The 18744-nt window shown below is 43.9% G+C and overlaps 1 protein-coding gene across 6 annotated transcripts in view; it reads left to right on the forward strand.

Moving 5' to 3' along the window:
• Pde4b (phosphodiesterase 4B) overlaps positions 1-18744 on the forward strand; it is a 526974-nt gene that overhangs the window by 473909 nt on the left and 34321 nt on the right. For 3 of the 6 annotated variants that reach the window (XM_075946584.1, XM_075946585.1, XM_075946586.1), the window contains one exon: positions 15338-15450. In XM_075946584.1, coding sequence (XP_075802699.1) covers positions 15338-15450 — 113 coding nt within the window. Of the gene's footprint in view, positions 1-328; positions 793-14634; positions 14778-15337; positions 15451-18744 lie in introns of those variants that run through there. The other 3 variants (XM_075946587.1, XM_075946588.1, XM_075946591.1) reach the window with 3 other exon arrangements.

Consider the following 18744-nt stretch of genomic DNA (forward strand, 5'->3'; position numbering starts at 1 on the left):
ATGAGCTCCTAGCCTTGGCCAATGAGAAGACTACTTTGGAACAGTGTAAGGTTGCATTATCTAGATTTTCTTCGTTTCCGGGTAGTTTCTGAATCAGTTTTCAATTATATATGTGAATCTGGAAAAAAAAAAAAAGGCCAAAATGGCAGAAGTGGCCTGCCAAAACCCAAAATTCCCATTAAAATCCTTGTCTGTCTGTCTCTCTGCGTTCCGGGAGATTGATTGAGGCCAGTATTTTCTACCTAGCCTGCACGTTTACATTGGCCGCGTTTTACTGGTAAATATTGGTCTAAAGCAAACACTGAAATCTTTAATCACATTTAAACAGACCCTGCGTTATTCAGCAGCAGACCCTGCACCAGAACGGAAGAAACTGAGAAGGAGCAGGCACAGCTGACAGCTACAGACTCCAAGAGTAAACCGGGAAAACTCAGAACTAAACTTCTTCGGAGGGAGAAAGGCCAGGAAAGCCACTGCGGCAATACAGAATTTTGTTTTTCTAAAGTCTGGAACTGTGTTCAGTGAAGTGACGTCGATTCCAGACCCGGGGAACTCGGGGCAGCAGCGGAAGCGCGGCTAAATAAGGAGAAGGTGGCCGAAGGAGAGCCAGCTAGCTGTGACATACTCGGCATTGGCCTCCTCTGACTCTCCAACTATTCTTGTTTGCTATTGTGTCCACTTGGGTTGCCATGAAACCTGGGCCCTAATTTTATATCTCCTTGCAAGTGCGAGGGCTGCCACACAGCAAGTGTTTGTCTCCTCAGGGAGGCTGCAGAAGGCGCGCTGCTAACCTTCCCTAACACACACACACACACACACACACACACACACACACTCCACCAAACTCCCGTCTCGGCTTGGCTCTTCTTGTCTATTATATTCACAGCCAGGAGTCCCACCCGCTCATCTAGAAACCCCTAAACTCTTTGAGAGTCTGAATTTCCTTCTGGGTGTTCCTTCTTCACATCTACCACTTCTGAGCCCCACCTCCACCCCCCACATAGACACAAACTTCAGAGGCTTAGATGCTAGCTAAGAAAGTCTTCAAGAGGACCGGCTGTTTTATCTCTAAAATCTATGATTACCTCTGCCCAATAGAAGCATTACACACCCTGTGCTGGGCTGAGTGATGGGATCTGAGGGCAGGGGTCCAGTGGAGATGAACGGCCAGCTCTTTCTGAAACTACTTGAGATAAATAATGGGGTTTGGGGCCGATTGATTTGATTGGTTAGCTTGGTTTGTTTGAGACAGAATCTTTCAGTATACAGTTGACTGGCCTGGAACTCACTGTGCAGAGCAGATAGAACCAACTCATAGAGATCTGCCTTCCTCTGATTCCCAAGCGCTGGGACTAAAGGCATGTACCATCATGCCCCACTTCTTTTCTGTTGTTATAAAATTAAAATTAAATTTCATTAGCTATCCAAAGAGACTAGGGAATGGAACACCTAGGAAAATGGTGTCTGAAAAGCATCATATGGGATGCTTAGCCCCAAATTTGGATTCAAATAAGACTCTTGGAATAATTTTGAAAAAGGCAATTTCCCAGAAGCCAGTCTGAGAGAATTTAACCTCAGAATGGCCCCAAAGGTGTTTACATGTAATTCATAAACTGATATGGTACTAAGAATTAGCTGTAAATTCAGGCTGGATTAGAGACTGGGTTCTAGCCAATTCTTACTGGACAAACCATGTAGCCTTTCTGAGCTTTGGTTTGCTTATTCAGTATCAAATATGGATAGTAACTATTTACTGGGGTTGTTTCAGATATTCAAAGAGTTGATATACACAAGTTCTCAAGTCTTGCTCGACAATAGAAAAAATAATGTCTTCTTGGGACTTGCTCAGTACAGAGCCGTGAGAGCCTCAGTGATCACTTTGGGCAAACTCAATAAGGCGAAAGTTTAGTTCTACTCTGTCTGTGACTTTGAGAAAGTTACTAAATTCCCCTGTTTCTCATCCATAAAATAAAATTACCTATTACATATATTAGGCCTTGGAATATTCTGGTTCTAGCTACAGTCTTATACTCTGGGACAGTATGGCCCAATAGAAATAGTGAAACCCCCATAGGTAATTTCAAAAATTCTAGCAAACACATGGAAAGAAATAAACACATTTTTTTACAATTCATTGTTACTTTATGTGTATGAGTTATTGTCTGCATGTATGTCTGTGTATCGCATGCATCCTGGATACCCTCAGAAGCCAAAAGAGTGTATTAGACCCACTGGAACTGGAGTTACAGATTGTGAACCACCATGTGGGTTTAAGCAGAGTTTTTCTATCTATGCAGCTACTTCCCAGATAACCAAAAGAGAGTCTTATTATTAATTATAAATGCTCGGCCAATAGCTCAGTCTTATTACTAGCTAACTCTTACATTTTAAACTAACCCATATTTCTTATCTACCTTCTGCCGCATGGCTCAAGGCGTGCTACCTCATTTTCTATAACTCTTGCTTCCTCTGTCTCCTGGTATCTCCTCTGACTCCATCCCTCTTCTTCCCAGCATTCTCAGTTTGGTTATCCTGCCTAAACTTATCCTGTTCAACTACTGTCCAGTCAGCTTCTTTATTAAACCAATCACAGTGGCATATATTCACACAGTGTAAAGGGATATCCCACATGTGAGTGCTGACAACTGAACCCAGGTATTCTGCAATAGAGACAAATGCTCTTAACCACTGAGCAGTCTCCCAAGATTTCAAATACAAATAATTTTAATAACTTAGTTGGCTTAAGTTATATCTAAAATACTATTGTTTCAACCTGTTATAAAATATAACCATGTATTGAGCTATTGTCTTTAGTTCTTTTATACAAAACAAAAGGTTACATTTACCGCATGTTTTATATCAGACTAGCCACATTTCAGGTACTCTGCAGCTACCCCTGGGGGTTAGCTCTCATACTGGATGGAACAGAAATTCCAGATTCTAAAGCAGTGTGAGCGGGTTTCAGTGCCTCATGGCACATGAACTATCAAATGCAAAGCCACTCTCAGGTGACCTGCCTAAAGTCCTATGTGACCCGAGTCACCCAAGATAGCTCTGTGTAGAGACTCTTTCCTAGAGCGTGATGAAAGAGATTTTAGCCAATAACGTTTTGTGAGATCAGAAAACTACTGGTCTCCTCTCCACAAACCACATTTGAGCTTAGCAGGAGACTCAATACTTTGGCTACCTACTGCCTCTTGATATCTCTTTTATTCTCAAAACAAAGTCTGGGTCCTGGAGAGATGGCTCAAGGTGAAGAGCATGGACTACTCTTGAAAAGGACTGGGGTTTAGTTCTCAGCACCCATAATAAAAGACTCACTAACACCTGTAACCCCAGCTGTGTGATATCAGATGCCCTTTTCTAGACTCTGCTAGTACCTGCATTCATACATGTACACAGACACACGCACACCACACACACACACAGAGAGAGAGAGAGAGAGAGACAGACAGAGAGAGAGAATTAGAAGTAAAATAAATGTGATGTGACTGCTCTTCGGACTGGAGAGGGAAGGGGAGGGAGGTGGGGAGTGGGGGAGTGGGGGAAAGGGAGGCAGGGAGGAGGCAGAAATTTTTAATAAAAAAAGGGAAAAAACAAAAATAGAACTAAAATTAAGATGTAAATAACCTTTAATTCCTTATGAAACTCACCTTAATTTGAGACCACATTATTTCTTAAGCACCTGTCTTTTTCTTCAAATAGCAATCTCTGATAACATTTTATTTTATGCGTATCCTTCACCATGCAACATAATGTTACAGCTTGCCACAATCAAGGCATTAATTCCTCTTCTTAAAGGCTCATTACATATAGTAAAAACAAAACAAAAAACAGAAAACTTGGAGCCGAAATGACCAGAATCAAGTCTCTGGGTTCTATGCTTGCTAGTTACAAGACTTTGGTTGAAACGCTGCAGTCCTCCGAGCCTTTGCCTCTTTATGATGTAGGGAACACCCAGACTACTCAGATAAGGTTTGATGAGGATTCAAAAGAATGACATATAGACAGTAATCCATATCTGCAAAGCACTAGACAACTATAAAGTGGATTAAACGACTTATAAAGCACTTTGCACATACCATTCTTTTGTTGCAGTTTTCAATGGCTCCGCATTGCCTGCCAAATAAAGCCAGATTTCTTGATCTAGCATAAAACATTTTCCTGCACAAGCTCTGCCTGTGACTATATTACCCCTGCAGCTTTATCCAGCTCTACCCGAAGCCAAATGTTCCAGGGAAGGAACTGGCCTATATGCTGCTCCGAATGGGACCGGATGGTGTGGCTGACTTCTGACCTGTCTGCATGTGCTCCCCTGCTTGCTCCAGTGTTCCTGCTCTCAAAATCACACCCATTCTTCACCATCTCCAAGGCTTCCCCCACCTTCTTATCCCTATGTTCTTAAGCTCTCTATCTATGCTGCCTCTGAATTTTGCTATATATATTACAATTAATATATACATATATATTATTTTACAATTAGAAATGTCACTTGGGATTCTAGTAACATTTAGTATATATATAGAAATTGACGTTTGAGGACGTTAAAATCTCCAACTGATTTTGTAGAAGTGCTGTTGATGGATGGACAGAAAGTCCCACATTTTTAAACTAGTCACTCTAAAAACCTAGGCAAGAATGCAAAAGAAACTTGGAGTTCATTATTTTTTGTAACACTGAATAAGTCACTGGGAACGAGAATGGCTTATTTGGAGACTGGTTAAAAGGGACAAGGAACCAAGAATTACTGATGCCTTGTCTTTGGTACTATTGATCAGCAAGGGTTCCTCTCCCTTCACTAATGGATATCCCAATATTCTGGTATTTTGGGGAAGTCAACTAGCCTTTAAGGTTAGCATCTAGTGGTGTGATGTAAGTAGAAACAGTTGGGTAAAATGTGGCCAGTTGAAAGCAGTGGTCAGCAAGGGTTGTGAGAGCTTAGAGGAAGGGATTTTAATTCAGCCTTGAATGCTTAGAAGATGGAGAAGAGATGGCGTCAAGCCAAATCTTGAAAGATAAATATGCACAAGCCAGGTAGACCGAGCTGGCAAGGCCACTGCAGGCAGGTGCAAAGGCCGACGCCAAGCTCTCTCAGCAGTGAAGCTGAGGGCTGGAAGAAAGGAGCTATTCAAAGGCTTGGCTACCTGCTCTCCCAGTTTTATGCTTACACAGCAATCTTATGGGTATAATTTGGTGATAAGATGACCAGAAGGCATGAAAAGCCTTTGATAAAACTCTTCCTCTACATGTATTAATGCGTTAGCCTCTGACTCGTCATTAGATTCTTGTGCATAGGACTAGTTTGTGTTGAATAAACTCAGAACGTTCTGATAAAATTCATGTCTCTGGACCTGAAAATCTGAAAGGATGGTGACTTTTGGTCATCAACCATAGGCCACCCCTCTGGAGGTCAAGAGGTTTTCCCTCTCAGATGTCTCAAGTCCACTTATCTCTCTCCGTCTCCAGTATGGCTCCACGGTGCTAGCCACCATCATGCCCTGCAAGGGTAGCTCCAATTTAAAAGTGAAGATATTTAAGTTTGTACCAGTTGCTGGAACCAAATACTTGAACTGGGCAATAGAATTTTATTTCTCACCATTTGGGAGGTTGAGGTCCAATATGAGAATCCCAGCAGATTTACTGTGTGGGGAGAACTGTTCTCTGTTTTAAGATGCATCTTGTAGCAAAGAATTCTTCTATAGGGGACACTAACGTGTCCTTCTTTGAGAGGCAGGGACAGAAAGCCTAGGTCCCTTTCAGCCCTTTGATAAGGTTACTAATACCATTCAATGAAGGCATTACACATATAACTTACTTCTTAAAGGCTCCATCTCTTAGTTCTACTACATATAGTTAAGATTCATTATACAAACAGATACTATTGTTCTTACTGTGGGGGTGAGGAAACCAAATGAGCATACAGAGCTTAAGTAATTTCTCCAAGATTGGTTGATAGAAAGAGATGAGCCTAGACCATAACTCCCCAAACAGTGTTGCTCCAGGGACCAAGTTTTAAATCACTACCAACGATTCCGTTCCTTTAACTTTGGAGGTGTACATTTTTGTTGTTTTGTTTTTTTGATCGAATGAGCACAAATTTTCATTAACAATCAAATGCCCAAATCACAGTCACTCTGGAGAGAAAATTTCTCAGTTGGGTAAAGGCTGAGGTGTGTGTGTGTGTGTGTGTGTGTGTGTGTGTGTGTGTGTGTGTGTGTATGTGTGTTGGGGGAGTGACAAGAAGCAAGATGAAAACAGAGCTACCAGCTGGCACACCAGGGACCTCACATTGCTTTGTCTGCCTCCAAGGAAGACTAACTCCAATGGTGACCATGTGTTTATAACATTGCTTGTGGCTTATTTAAAAAAAAAATCCACAGGACTTTGAGTGAGAGAACCTAGGTTCTCTATCTCCCCTCTCTTTCCCTTCTACCTTTTCCTCTTTCACTTCAAGCCTTGGCGTTAGTTGGGGGACGTGCCTAAGCCTCGGTTTTCCATGTGCATCATGGAAACTGCACATCACCGCCGCTACTCTGTCCCGTGGGGCTTATTTTTCAAGGGAAAAATGAGACATGCCAGCGAAAGTGCCTGGTAAGCTGTCACATTATATACGCAAACGCTGGTTGGGATTGGAGATTTGCAACTTGGAGTCTTGAGGAGTTGCTAAAGACAGCAGCATCAGAATGACCTACTTTCCGGCTGTGAATTCCCTTGAGGGCTGTGAAACTCTCCGGCGAATCCACCCAGAGTGAAGTCCCTGTCATAAGCAATTGCAATAGCCCATATTTGTAAAGGCACATGGACAAAGTCCAGCCTAAGGAACGCCCACCTAGGGCTCATAAATCGTTCCTTTGGAAGAACTGCACTGCAGAGCGTGTGAGCGTTCTCTAATGGCTACACTGTGTTCTAAGAATGTTCTACTTAAGGTTCAAAACACATGTTTCTCTGAGATGTTGCATTCCAACATGAGTGTGTTTCATTAACGAGTCAACATTAAATACACGACTTTGAACACCACAGCTTGACAGGAAGGACGATGTTGTTAATTACAAGAGACCAAATCATAATAAAGATCACCAAATAAATAGGCCAATGGCATCAACCTGTTTAAATAGCAAGCCTTATTTCCATATAGATGAAACTATATTACATATTAACATATATTCATTCCACTATGGAGAAGGACATAAGGTAATAAGCATGCTAACTTTGAGGTACCCTGCTTCTTTCAAGGCCCCCACACTAAGTACAGAACTAGAAGTTTGTGTGTAACAATAAGATCATGAGCTGAGTGTAAAGTATCTAACAAACGTGCATGTCTCACTTCCTTGGAAAAACAGAAAGGAAGCTGGTAAGGCCTCTAAGTTCATAAACTCACCATTTAAAGAATGGCAAATGGGTTTCTGACTAGTCAACACCATGGACAGGTGGGTTCCTCTGGTGACTTACTCAGTGTTATAATCAGCATGGTTCACAGCAGCAGGCCTGACACACAGTAGGTATTCAGTGTATTTCTGATGAGTGAATGAATCAATGAACAGTTTCAGGTACAATTGTCGGTGTCTGATAGGTCACTGCTCTGGTATGTCAGTAGGATTTGGTGAAAACCTACAGCCTAATCTAGACAAGTACCAAGGAGGCGTTTTCCTGAAATAACCCAGCAGAAGGGACATTTGTGGCCACTCTTACCTGTGTTCCCTTCCCTGCAGCCAAGCCGTTTCTCTGTATGATTTAGCTATGGAACATGTCAATCTACCCTCAGCAAAGTGGAGACCAAAGAGAAGGAGGTGAGAAAACAGAAACAAAACAACACTCTCAAGATGTTTTTGGCATGTGTTGTTTGCTTAATCCTCACAGCTGGTGAAGCCTCCGAGCTCTCAAATAAAGTGGAGAAAGGAAGGAATGTGATGTGGGGAGTCTTTTGTTCCAACACACATGGTTTGCGAGCAACTCAGGCAGGATTCACACACAGCTCCGTCCGACTGCGATGCGTGCTGCTGATGCTTGAGTCAATAGCAGCATCCCGGTCGGTTCTACACCAAAACCCACTGATTGGCTGACACCACTCAGCTGTGTGAGACCTACTGACGCCCCAGTTCAGATGCTTCTTGCCATAGTTTCATAGAAGGGAAGGAAAGGCATTTTAAGAAATCCCACTCCTGAGCTTGGTGGTGGCACACACCTTCAATTCCAGCACTAGGGAGGCACAGATAGGTGGATCTCTGAGGTTGAGGACAGCCTGGTCTACAGAGCAAGTTTCTGGACAGCCAGGGTACACAGAAAACCCCTGTCTGTGTAAAAAAAAGGAAGGAAGGAAGGAAGGAGGAGGGAGGGAGGGAGGGAGGGAGGGAGGGAGGGAGGGAGGGAGGGAGGGAGGAAGAAAGGAAGGAAGGAAAAAAAATCCCACTCTTGTTTATATTTGGTCGTGGTGCGGGGTGTTAGTTTTAGGTTAGACTTTCCCTAAATGGGACTTTGTTGAAAGAAAACTTGCACAGAATGTCAAAAAGAAACAAATTATGAAAGAAGACATAAACTTTCCCCAAATGATCAGATTCATGTAGCCAGTCCCCAAGCATGATTCCATCATCATGGCCAGGCCCATAAAAGTCCTTTCTGGTCACCAACATGCCTGTCCCCTGCCCAAGATGATCACTATTTCCCTCCTGCTTCATAGATTCAATTTGCCCCTTTAGCACATTATATAAATTGGGTCATCCTTCATTTCAGGTCTCTTTTGGTAACTGTGTTTATTTCTTTGTCTTCTACTATATATGTACTTAGAAAAATCTACCCTCCGTGTTGCTTGTGGTAATAGTTCTGATCTGTTGGACACATATGCAAGCAGTTGCCACCTTCTCATGAGAAGAGAGTCATAAGGGAAAAGATATTCACACTTCTTCTCTATCAGACATACTCCTGTATAGGGGACTATGTCAGAGTAGCATTTAGGTAGCATTCAGATAGCATTTAATTTGAAGGGAAGTTAATATTTGGGGTACCCTATGATGTTTTTAGTCACGTACATTTGTGGGGTAGAGCATTTGCCTCTCTGAATTCCAACCTCCCCATTTATGGTGAGTTTCACGGGAGACAGTATCAATGTTGGAAGGGCGCCTCGGTCGGCCTCCTCCATGGAGTCAGGGGGTAATAAGATCACATTGAGCTCCCTGCATTGCAGGGCCAGGTTTAGGAAGCCTAAGGTCTGCTGACAGCCAGATCACTGATTTTATAAGCGTTCATATCTATTACACTGTTTGCTGACTGGGAGTAGCTGGCTATCTACTCAGAGGTTTCCAATTGCTTTCTCACCATGACTCTTCTCTGTGTCTGTCCTTCTTCTAGACACACACACACAAACACACACGTGCACATGCACACGCATGTGTACTGCTATTGGATTAGAATAATAAGACTGGGAAATTTAAATATGATCCCAAATAATAGATGAATTGGAAATTTATATTAACAAACAGGGGAAAGGCGAAAGAGCATTGACTAAATAAAAAAAAAAGTTACTCAGTAGTCTGTATATTGTGATATTATTTAAATTTATATACATTTGTATGTAAAACATGTACATGAATGAAAATTTTGTACTGTGATGTTAACAATGAGGTCTACCACTGAGACTCACATCATGTCAAGGTTTTCTCCTCTACTGTTTCCTAATTTTCTACAATGCATTTGCATCCTATTTGCAATAAAGAAGATACATTTGCAAGACATATATAATAATAAAAGGCTTATTGCTTGTTTATGTGTGTATTCTCTGGTTCTACATTCCCACTGAGAGCGGGATAGTTCCCTTGACCTCCTTTTATGTGTGAAGAAGTTTAGTCTTGCAGACCTTGGGTAAGTAACCAGAGATCAGCGGTGGTAGAAGATGAATGTGAAGGCCATGCCAGGCTTCTGAGGAAGTGTTACACAGCCTCCCTCTGCTAAGAGCTGCAGTAGATGAGCAAGAAAGGGGAAGAGAAGACTTGGGACTGACAACATTTAGGAAAAGAATTGTGCAATTGTAAGTAGAAAAGACCTGGTAACTTTAAATGCAGCATTTTCAGGAACACGGTCACTGCTCTTCTCTAAGCTGAATCCTCTTTAGCATAGAGCGAAATCCAGTCCTGCCAGGAATCTGGAGGGCACTATTGTCTTCAACTTCTCATTTCATTCTTGGCTTGAGCCCTAATATAAATCAATCATACCCTCTTGCCTGTCTGTCACATAGAGGTGTTGCAGGGATTAATGAACACTGTGGATTTCCTTTGAGAAAAGAACTATTTAAGTACAATATATCATTGCAAGATTAATATTAATTATAACCCTTGCCTATTCATCAGATACAATACCTACTGCCTTCCTATTGAAGGAAGAAAAGCTTCCTCAGCCACCCTTGGAGGAATGAAGGTTGACTTTCCCTGTGGCTTCTCCTTGAATACAAGGCTTAATGATACCACCCTCCATGGTTACAGTCCCTGTTCTTGCTCCCTTGAGACTTGCTTCTGTGGTGACAGCATTGTTCTCTTCAGGACCATTTTATGCAGGACAGGACCAGAGACAGCCTTCTGGAAATAGAACTTCTGTAGTTGCGCAGATTCCTGTGCACAGAAGAGCCCATATCGGCTGCCACAAAGCTCATAATTTATCTTAGAATTTAGTGTTTTGCAAATGAAGTTGTCTACTTGTCTGTTTCCCCTAGACAAATTCTCAAATAATTTGCTTCTTTGACAGGTGTGTTTGGTTTGTTTGCTTGCTTGCTCGCTCTTTGCAGTGCTGAGAATTAAATATGGGGTTATGTGATTACACACTATCACTGAGCTACATCTCCAACCTGATTTTCTCAACCATTCTCTTTCTCTGATCCCTGGCATCCCAGAAACCATGCAGGTTCTTTCTGCCCATCATTACCTGTGACTACTGCTTCCCACCATCTCCAGCAGAGCCTGGATACAGGCACAAGATCTGGGTTGGGAGAGCGTCCTGTGCAGTCTTATGGTGGGGCATAGTTAAAAGGTGTCCCAGCTCTGAGTTGGCAAGGGTACAATACGGTAAACAGAGCCTGTGTCTCCATGAGACAAAAACTTCTTATTTAACATTGTTCCAGTAGTCTTTTTATTGCCATGATAAAGGTCATGACCAAAAGATACTCAGGGAGGAAAGGGTTTATTTGGCTCCAATTGATCACAGGCCATCACTGAGAGACTCCAAGATGGGAAGACTCCAAGATAGTAAGAATCTGGATACAGGAACTCAAGCAGAGCATGGTGGAATGCTGCTGACTTGCTTGCTCCCCATGACTCTCTCAGCTTTCTTTTTATACAACCCAGTGGTGTGGGATTCCCCTCTGTTCTGTGAATGTGTTTTATTACCATTGGTCAATAAAGAATCTGCTTTGGGCCTATGGCAGGGCAGAATAGAGCAAGGCAGGAATTACAAGCAGAGATAGAAGAGAAAAAAAGACAGAGTCAGAGAGACACCATGTAGCTGCCAAAGGAGACAGATGCCCCGAATCTTACAAATAAACCATGAGCCTCATGGTAAAATACAAAATAATAGGAATGGGTTAATTTAAGATGTATGAGTTAGTTAATAATGAGCCTGAGCTAATAGGCCAAGCAGTGTTATAATTAATATAGTTTCTGTGTTATTATTCAGGTCTGGGTAGCCAGGAAACAAACGAGAAATCTCTGCTTACAACCTAGGACCACCGATCACAGTTGGGTAGGCCCTCCAATATCAATCACAAATCAAGAAAATGTCCCCACAAGGTTAGCTACATGCAGTCTAATGGATGCGTTTTCTCAATTAAGGTTCCCTCTTCCCAAACAACTAGTTTGTGTCAACCTCTGACCTAGGTACTCAGCAAGTCCAATGAAGGGGTAGCAGTGCCCTTAGGACTCTACTGGAAAATCAAACGGTTGTGTGCTTGTGCTGTGAATTAAGACATTAGAAACCCCCACTGCCCAACACTTGCAACAAGGAAAAATACTTGCCTTGCCTTTCCCAGGCCAGCAAAGCACAGCAACCTGGCTGCTGCAGGAGAGGTTGCCAGCAGCTGGAGAGCTGTAAGCAAGCAGCACCTCAGGTCTCCTGGAGGGTGAAACTCACCAAGTCACTTACCTACTGAGGCAAAGGTACCACACTAATGTAAAAGTATTATTATTAGTTATTAGCAAAATCATTTATTAGCAATGAGGAAAGCAGGACGCAAGAATGCCGGGACTCTATGATCTTTGCAGGTTGTCCGTCTGTCTGAAAGGATTTTAATATAAGAACTTCATGGGGGACAATGACAGAGAATGCAGAAGCAAGGGGAAAACTCCATGTTCTAGCTCTTCCAGCAGTTCTCTTTCCTGGGGTTTGGCCCAGAGGCCTTGCACTTTCATTTTGCCCCAGACCCTGCAAAAATGGGCTGCAGATCTTTGCTGAGAAACCTCTCATTGAGCATGCAGTTCTGCTATCTCGCTTCCTCTTCACAGCCGCGTCCCCCCTCTTGCTGGGCCTTTGGGTTTCTTTGCTTGCCAGTACTATAGACATCCTCACACCCTCTCTCTTTCTAAGCTGTAGATGCATATCCTCCTTTTGCAGTTGTAGGACATGGGAGTCTAAGATCACACAGTAAGCGTTCAAAGAGAAAGCCAGCCGGCCTGGTTCTCGCTGCAGGTCTGGTGCTTTCCCATCACATTGTATGTGAGTTATTCTGCGTCACCCGCGCCCAGGGCTCTGCAGGCAGCTTGCCCAGGCATTTCATCTCCATCTGGACTGGTATCACCGGGGTGTCTGCTGGGTCCCAAACACCTGGCTGTGGTTTCAGGGCTACAGAGTCACAAGATGGGGGCCAGGGCTAAATTATACTTTTTCCTGTTACAACCCTGAGTAGCCAGGGTTAGAACATCCCTCCCTCCCACTTGTCTCTGTGCCCTCTGCCTTAGTTGTGACACGCAGGGCATGAAATCTTGACTGTGGGGTAAGAATTTGGGAGTATATATATGTATATATATATATATATATATATATATATATATGAAAAGTGTGTGAAATTATGAAAGAATTAATAAAAATATTTTAATAAATAATCACCTCTTATTAGGGAAAAGAATTTGGAAAGTGATTGATCTAACAGAATTTCAAGATGAAATAGCCGTTCCAAAAAAAAAAAAAACCATCTGATTAGCCAGAAGAAGAATAGATACAGGTGCAGGATGCTCCAGGATCTGCTGGCTGGACATACACATCTCAGGCTTTCCTGAGGGTAGCAGTACTTCCCAGGCACCATATGTAGCAACCAGGTACTGTGGCTTACTTCTGTGCTTTCTATGTGAAGCTGGGCTGGAAATCAGATCCCCCTCTTTGTGCAGAAATGTGCCTTGTGCTAGCTTTTTTTTTATCTTGCAGTCATTTTGCATTTCTGCTGATCCCCACAGCTTTGAGTAAGCTCCTCCTCTTCTGGCTGGCCTGCTGCAGGTCTGGTCCCAGTTCCAGAGACTGCAGGTGGTGATGTGGAAGGCACCATGCAGTGAAGCCCAAGCAGCTGGGGAGGAAGTAGGGGTGCAAGGGTTCTGTCCCTCTGGGCCAAGTTTTCTTCAAGAAGCGCTTTTGTTAGGAAACAGAGGAGGAAGGGGTGCTGCAGGTCACACTAGAGAGAGAGAGGGCAACCTTGGAGTTGAGGTAACCTGGCCAAGATGAAGAGGATGGGAGGTCAGGTATGTGCAAGTCAGGCTTGAAATTCGAGTTTTATTAAAAACACCCAAATTCTTGTCTGCACACTGAGGAGTGTGGAAAAGATGGAGGGAGTCACCTCCGGTGGTTTTGTGGGTTTGCACGTATGACATACAGGATGTTGAGCTTTAACCCCTCTTTACCCTGAAGTGTGCACACACTGCGGGGATAAACAAACGCCCAGTTCTACGAAGCAAGCCTCTGTGGGCAGGCCACTTCATTTCCCTGGAACGGAATTTCAGTTCTTTCTTTCTGTGTCAGGTATTTGCTGCAACACACATAAAATTATTCTTCATGTAATAATGGAAGAGTGTGGGGTCTCACTAGAGCTTCTCCATAAGTATGCTTAAAACCTCTCTCTAGGCGTTCTAAAGAGGGCAGCAAGGTTGTATCTTATCAGTGTCTGTTGCATGCTTGTGTTCTAGAATGTGTGGGGACTAACTGCTGTTCTTCTCACTTCTACGTGGAGAGTCTCCCTGCTTTATGTATCTGAAGCTTCATTAATTCACCTAAAATTATAACATGAATTTCGTGTTTATTAACCTAGGTCTTAAGTCAATAACCTGAAATATTTATTGAGACCCACAAACTTTTGGCTATGGAATGCCATGCCCTGGGAAGTGAAAAAGAGGAGTGTTCCAATCATAGCCAGATGTATGATCTTGAACACACTGTGTGTGTGTGTGTGTTTTTTTGTTTGTTTGTTTGTGGGGTTTTTGTTTGTTTGGTTAGTTTTTGCTATGGAACACTTTGAAAATTTTCCAGAAAGTGACAAAAGAGACCCTCTAGCATCAATGCAAAGGCAAGGCGCACATCTGGCTCCACCTGAAAGTCCGGTTCGGAGTTTCTCTGTGACCCTGGCACTACCCGAAGGGAAGTCTTGGCTTTGTTTATTATAACAAGAGCCACAAGACTCCCAGGCCAATAAACGTGTTCACGTAAAACTCCAGACAGTTTCTCTAGACTGGAGTCTTATCATCGGGGAGACCTCATTTTACCTCTAGGTTAGGGAGAGAATCCACGAAGAGAAAGCAATAGCTTATGCCTCGGTCTTGCCCAGGGTCAGTGTTGCCCAGTCCAAAGGGACCCAATCAGACTATTCCCTAGAATGAATGAGTGCCCTGCCTGGGAACAGCACGGTCAAACAGTTGCCCCCACATGGCCATAGCAAGCCCGGTTCACTTAGAAGCAAAGCAAGAGGAGGGGAAAGCCTTCCTCATTTCTCCTCCAGACTGCAAACACTCAGAAATGACATCACACACCCCACAGAGCCCCGGGATGACTAAGGCAGAGGCAGCCTGAGAAAACTCTGCTCAGCCCTGAGTTTTAGGGCACAGTTATGCAGATGAGCGTCTGGGCGCAGGTTCCCGCCTTCTTCCTCTGAGGAAGTTTCTTGGTAGATCACTGACACCTCATCCCGGCGAGGGGGTGAAAACTTGGCACCGGCCACCCCCGGGCAGAACACCAGAGAGAGCTTGGAAGCAAGGAGTCGGCAAGCAAACAATGAAGGAGCAAGGGGCCACCGTCAGTGGCGCCGGGAACAGTCGAGGCGGAGGAGACTCGGCTATGGCCAGCCTGCAGCCGCTGCAGCCTAACTACCTGTCTGTGTGTTTGTTTGCAGAAGAATCATATCAGAAACTAGCAATGGAGACGCTGGAGGAACTAGACTGGTGTCTAGACCAGCTAGAAACCATCCAGACCTACCGCTCTGTCAGCGAGATGGCTTCAAACAAGGTAAGGACACCCCTTTCTCTAAACTACAACTGAAGCGCCAGACTGTAGCCTGTCTGATGATCTGTCCCAGAGGACTTGGTCGAAGTGCCACACTTTCTTTGCTTGTGCCCTGGTACTACAGTAAACGGAGACTTATTAATCTGTATTAATGCCCAGAAACAAACCTCCGAATTGGTACAGTATCCGATAAAAGGGAAGGGCATCTGCATAGCTTCCAGACCATTTTACAAATATAGATACCTTTTCTTTTTAAACAGCAGAAAGCTAAAATCTGCAGGAGTCCACCGGGCAGAGGGTAGGACTTACCACATTTTTATCGGTGCAGCATACACGTGTTTGACGAGAAAGTAGGTGCACCACTTTTTAATGAGAACCTTCCAGGCTGACAAATTCTTGCTGGGAAGGAGGGCATTGGGGATTTATAACAATTCCTTTGTGATGTTGACTTGGTTTGAGAGTAAAAGAAGGAGAAGGAGAGAGAGAGAGAGAGAGAGAGAGAGAGAGAGAGAGAGAGAGAGAGAGAAGATATATTTTGCTTTGTACCACAGAAAGTTGGGTTTGATATTCTTTTTCCTAATTTTAAAGGTGGTATCATTTAAAATTAAAATCCATCCATCGTGGAAGGGGGGATTTTATTTACAATATCCAGAAAAACTAAACAAAACTTGTGTTGAATAGCCTTAATTATCTATCATTATCTCATTTGTTCAATTAACATCCGAGCACAGAGTGCTAATTTATTGACATTATATAGTGAAGGTTGTTGCTATGGTTTTTTTTCCTGCTTGCTTATGTGTTTTCGTGCAGAATTTTAACTGTGTGTGTATGTGTGCACAGGTGTGTATGTGCGTTAGAAGTTATGAAGTTATCTATACATCTACATTAGTGTACTTGGCGGGAAGGCCTGGACCCTGCACCTCACAGAATTCACCTTCAAGGCCCCTACAACAAGGCTTGAGGTGTGCTCTTGTCTGACATTCAGAGGCTGGAAGACACCTTGTACCACACCTACTCTTCCAGCCCGAGGTGCATCCCTGATTACACTCTCCTTCCTCTTTTCCGGGTAAAAAGCATCACTTTGGAGCAGAGCTTGCTGACTCCTCTTCAGACCATGATGGTAGAGAAAGCAGAGCATCTTTAGGAGATGCTGGGGTGCGTGTGTGTGTGTGTGTGTGTGTGTGTGTGTTTGTGATGGTGGTGTTAGGGGCCTTCTGACTCTGGAACTCTCCCATGAACCAGTCTGTAACAGAGCAGAAATGAACCCCTTCTGAAATTTTTAGCTCAGAGCTCTACTTGGTGGGGAATAAAGAAACAGGACACATTGGGGTTTTAACTTGTATTTTCTGACTTCTCTCAAGCTCCCTGGTAAGCAGGGACTTTCCAGGTTGGTGTAAAACCCAACCGCTTCCCCATGCTGGGGGCTTCACTGTGTGACTTCTCCAAATCACTCTGGGATTTACATCGAATGCTTCACACGGGCTTTGCCTGCTTCACAGCGTGAGCGGATGCTCCGTAGTCTCTTCTTTTGTGATATTTGATGCAACCTGTGGATCCAAAGATCCAGGGTAATGTTCTCAGTAGTTTTTGCCATCGAGGCCATGAGTATCTGGAGTCACCAAGACAAAGCAGGAGACTAGCCAGAGGGGAAAGAGAACAGTCCTAAAGAATCTGCACATTGCCCCTGGTTTTTACGTCCACGGTGTGTCTAGAGTGCTGGCCTTGTGCACTGTCTGTCTTGTAAGGTTATTAGTATGTATCGCTAAATATGAAAGGAGGTGTGTGTGGAGACCAGAGGCTCCCAGTCCATCAAGCCTCCACCCTTCCCTGAGAGTGTCCTATGCAGGAAGCAATGAAAGTTGACTAGAGCTAATTCCAAAGAAAGGCCAGGCACAGCTCAGCTCGTGAGCTGAAGCAGAGGCAGCCTGGTCTCTGGGTGCCTGGAAAGGTGGTGGGGCACAGCAGCCCTCCAGTGAGTGAGCAGGAGAATGCTGTGTTAGAAAGTTCTCTCCCCTCAGCTCATTGATTCCTTTTGTTCAGATCATTGTCTTGGGTGACGCTAAGCGCAAGGGCAAGCATGGCCCGTGTAGTAAATAATAGCACAAGAATATAGTGCAGCCGTCAGAAATAAGTCAGTTGATATTATTTGGAAAAGCAAGGCGAAGTGATGCGCAATAAAACTAATATTTTGCGTTGAAATGTACGTGCTGAAATTGTCTGAGATATCTGTGTAAATAGCTCTTTGGAAATACCGTCTCGGTCATCACTAAGTAGCCAGATTGGGTTTTATTTTGCTTACTCTCACTGAACAAAGGAGCCACAGCAAAACTGAATCCCAGAGCTGGAAGGGAGTATCCAGATAACACACTTGACAGGCGGTGAGGAAATGTGAAGAGCTTTGGATCTGGGGATGCGTGGTGTAAAGTCTGTCCCTCTCACTGTCTCGCTGTTTTACATGAACCGACTTACTTAACTGCCCGAAGATTCGGTTTTACAATATCAGAGTGGGCCTCGCCTCACCAGGGTTAGGGTACCCACAGCGTTTAGTAAAGTACCCCTGGCATGGCGTAAGAATCTGATGGGTGATTACGAGCCCTGCTACACTGTTGCAAAATCAAATCTGTGTCCTTACTTCAGAGCAACCTGAAGGCCTTTGTTTACAGAGTCTGAACTTGAGAGTATAGATGGCAGAGTCACTGTCCTGTGGAGGGAGTGTAACTGGGTAGCAGAGGTGCCAGTCTGTGTGGGCAAAGTGGAGCGTTGCCTGCTCAGTAGAGGAAAAGCAGCCTTTAGGGTTTCTGACATCTGGGCAGGGCGATGTTTTCTTGTTGTTTATCTGTGATTTTCCTTGACCCGTCTGTGGTCTAAAGTAAAGGAGTGATCAGAGGTGTAACCAGCTTTCCCTGTGCTTCTACAGGAGGGTGGATGGATGAACTCCCAGCTAAAACAGTTCTCTTGATCCCTAGATGCTATCTGTAGGCCCAGTGGAATTTCAACGTTTCAGAGAAACCTCCAGCCGGATGAGTTAGTGTTAGAGACCATTTTCTCAAAATTAAAAAAATGATAAGAATAATACAAAAGGCAAAAAGACAGAACAGGTGACGGGAGCTTGGAGGGCACAGCCATGGTTTCTGATGTGAGAAGAATGTCTGGACCCCTCAGGGAGCAGCCCCAGTTGGGGGCGGGGGCGTCAGAGCCTTTCCCTCTGAGATTTGCTCAGGAATTGATGTGTTTCAAGTCTTGTCACCTCCTCACCTGGAAGAACCGTCTCACTCTTAGGCAAAAACGCATCAGAGC

This window comes from Microtus pennsylvanicus, chromosome 13 (assembly GCF_037038515.1).
Source record: "Microtus pennsylvanicus isolate mMicPen1 chromosome 13, mMicPen1.hap1, whole genome shotgun sequence".
Taxonomy (NCBI): Eukaryota; Metazoa; Chordata; class Mammalia; order Rodentia; family Cricetidae; genus Microtus; species Microtus pennsylvanicus.